The sequence below is a fragment of the Petaurus breviceps genome, unplaced genomic scaffold (genome assembly GCF_028583685.1).
Source record: "Petaurus breviceps papuanus isolate PSGF00001 unplaced genomic scaffold, PetGlider_PUasm1.0 567, whole genome shotgun sequence".
In the NCBI taxonomy this organism is placed as follows: Eukaryota; Metazoa; Chordata; class Mammalia; order Diprotodontia; family Petauridae; genus Petaurus; species Petaurus breviceps.
Genome location: NW_027186383.1, coordinates 5,963,354 through 5,966,420, shown reverse-complemented (window position 1 = coordinate 5,966,420; position 3,067 = coordinate 5,963,354). Strand labels below are relative to the sequence as shown.

Below are 3,067 nucleotides of genomic sequence, written 5' to 3'. Positions count from 1 at the left end.
AAAAAAAAATACAAAAAAAGGAAAGCGATGTGAAATACCTCATTGGAAAAACCACTGACCTTGAAAATAGGTCCAAGAGAGATAATTTAAAATTTATTGGACCACCTGAAAACCATTATCAAAAAGACAGCCTTGAAATCATCCTTCAAGAAATTCTCAAGGAAAATTGCCCTGATATTCCAGAAGCAGAGGGCAAAATAGAATTTGAAAAAATTCACCTATTACCTCTTGAAAAAGATCCCAAAAACAAAACTGCTAGGAATATCATAATCAAATTCCGGATTTCCCAGGTCAAGGAGAAAATATTGCAAGCTGACAGGAAGGAACAATTTGAGTGTTGTGGAAACACAATAAGGATAACACAAAATCTAGCATATTCTACAATATGGGATAAAAGGACTTGGAATATTATATTCTGGATGTCAATGGAGCTAGGACTAAAACTAAGAATCACTTACCCAGCAAAACTGAGTATAATGCTTCAGGGGGAAATGTGGTCTTTCAATGAAATAGAGGGCTTTCATGTATTCTTGATGAAAAAAAAAACAGAGCTGAACAGAAAATTTGATTTTCAAATACAAGAAGCATAAAAAGGTAAACAGCATTTAAAGGAGTTCTTCATGGTCACACAGGTAGTAAGTGACAGAGTTGGGTATTGCACCAAAGTCTTCCTGACTCCCAGTCTGTTTTGAATTCGAGTTCATTGGTGTTGCTAGTACAAAGAATGAAAGAATTTGGTAATATTCTTCAAGGACTCTAATGTTACTTCTTTCCCCCTAGAAAATGCCAGATGATCCCCAGAGGTACCCAAAGGGCTTGTAGGTGACTTCTCCTTGGGCAGCACCTTATCAGCACTGACAGCCTCAGGGCAGCCTTTCTCAGTTTGCTGTTCCACAGAATCAGAATCAGTGAGTGGCCAAAGGGATAGAGCAGCATGATTGGCATACTCAACATGGAAACCAGTTTATTCTTTTCCTCTGTTGCATACTCAGCAAATAAACCTATATAGTATAATGAAAAGAGGACAATGAAGGAAGACACAGCTTTCATGGCTCGAACATGGGCTTCTGTGCTTGGGTCTCTGGAACCTGTGGCATTGAGTTGCATGTGTTGGGTATGCCTCCACAGGGAGAGAATGAATAGGGAGAAGGAGATGATAGACAGGATAAAAGGCATAACAGTCACAAGGCCCATGAGAACCTGGAACATGAGGAACATACTTTTATTCACTTGGACGTCTTGAGACATATTTCTCTCCTTTCCTCCACTAAAGTGCCAACCATAGTAATAATACATTCTCTCTGTCATTGGAAAACCAATGGAAAAATAGATAAGCAAAGGCCCTATAAGAAGCATGAAGACCATTCTGTCAATTCTCCATTTCATCCAGAGGAAAAGAGGATTAGAAAAGTTGGTGATCTTCAGGAAGTAGAAGATGTTGAGGATAGTGGTAAACCAAATATTTGAAGCATGAGTCAGTATCCAGAAGATATCAAATATTCTTACCTTGGTGGATACCTCAATAGAAGTAAAAATTAAATAATTCTTCCATGTTATTGCACATGATAGTCCAATTCTGGAAATGGCCAAGCTGACCAGGATGAGATCACTTGGTGGCAGTTTCTTCCTCTTAATCAAGTCAATGCAATTCACCAGAACTATGAATCCATTTACTAGAATGCCCAGTAGAAATTCACCAGTTGCCAGAGTTAGAAAGACTATCATCGCCCTACTTAGCATGACGGCAGAAAGGAGATTAGTTCAGAAGTTATTAATTTTTTAAAATATTTTTGCTGCTACTTCTGGTGGATTAATTTCTAGGCAAAATCAATATGAAATGATATGTTCTTCTCATGCTTGGCGATACAGTAATTTTCTTCTCTGTCTTTCATAAGGTTTCTGTCTCAGCCAAGAGAATTTCTAGTCCTCTTTTGGAATGCCTTTTTCAAGATATCCTCTCTGCCTTCCCCCAGCTCAGTTAAATATATGCCCAGCCATGACACTTTCTCTATGGCATTTCCATTTCTTCTTGACAGGTGATCACGAAAAGGATTAGAATCCTATGTTAACATGCAAATAGGAAGAGGTCATCTTTCAATATTGTCCTCTTTGAGTCTCATCCTGTTTTGTATGCAAACCTGTGAGCTTTGTGTGATGAGCCTCACCCAATGATGTATAACATGGAGAATATAACAAAGTATATTATATGTATTATAAATAAGTGTAGAGGTTATGCTCCACCCCCATAATTACCCTCCATTTTGAACATTGATGTTGCTACCAATTGTTTATAAAATGAAACTCAAGCATGGAATTTCTGAAAAGTCACTTTTAGGTTTGAAAATTCTAAATGAATTGCAATTTAATGGGCCACACATCCAGGCAGTTCACTCTCAAGAGAAATACCTCTCTTTTTTCATGGTAATTCAGACAAAGCAGTATACCATGCTCACTCTTCTATAAAGACATAGCCTTAGCATCAGGCAAAAAGTAGCAACTATTTTTCAACTACTATCTTTCTGTTGAAATCTGTGTTCAATTATATTATAGACCAAAGACAGTAATACTTCACATTTATCTGACTTTTTAAGTTTTCGAAAGTACTTTCTTTGCAATAACCTTTGGAAGTGTGAATTGAAGGGCTATTTCCCCTGTCTTCTTTTTTTTTCTTTTAAAGTTACTTTCTTTTATTTTTTTTTTACTTTGATAATTTTTTAAAATTTTTATTTAATTTTATTTTTTAAAGCTTTATTAACTTTTGATTTCCATCATCCATTTCTGCCAGATTTTGAGTTACAAATTTTCTCCCCATTTCTCCTCCACCCACTGCCCCAAAATAGCAGTCCCACAGGATATCCCCTCCTCCAATCTGCTCTCTCCCACACTTTCCCCCATACCCCTTTCCACTTTTCCAGTGGATCTCTATGCCTCAGTGCCTGCACATCCCATTTCCCAATTACATGTAAGATGGTATTAATAATAGTATATATATATATATATATATATATATATACATATACATATATATATACACACACACACACACACACACACACACACATATATA

The 3,067-nt window shown here is 36.6% G+C and overlaps 1 protein-coding gene across 1 annotated transcript; it reads right to left on the bottom strand.

Moving 5' to 3' along the window:
• Nucleotides 1-762: 762 nt before the first annotated feature.
• LOC138173186 (taste receptor type 2 member 7-like) lies at nt 763-1,800 on the bottom strand. The gene has a single exon (XM_069103068.1). The coding sequence runs from the start codon at nt 1,738-1,740 to the stop codon at nt 763-765; it is 978 nt and encodes a 325-aa protein (XP_068959169.1). The 5' UTR covers nt 1,741-1,800.
• Nucleotides 1,801-3,067: the final 1,267 nt, after the last annotated feature.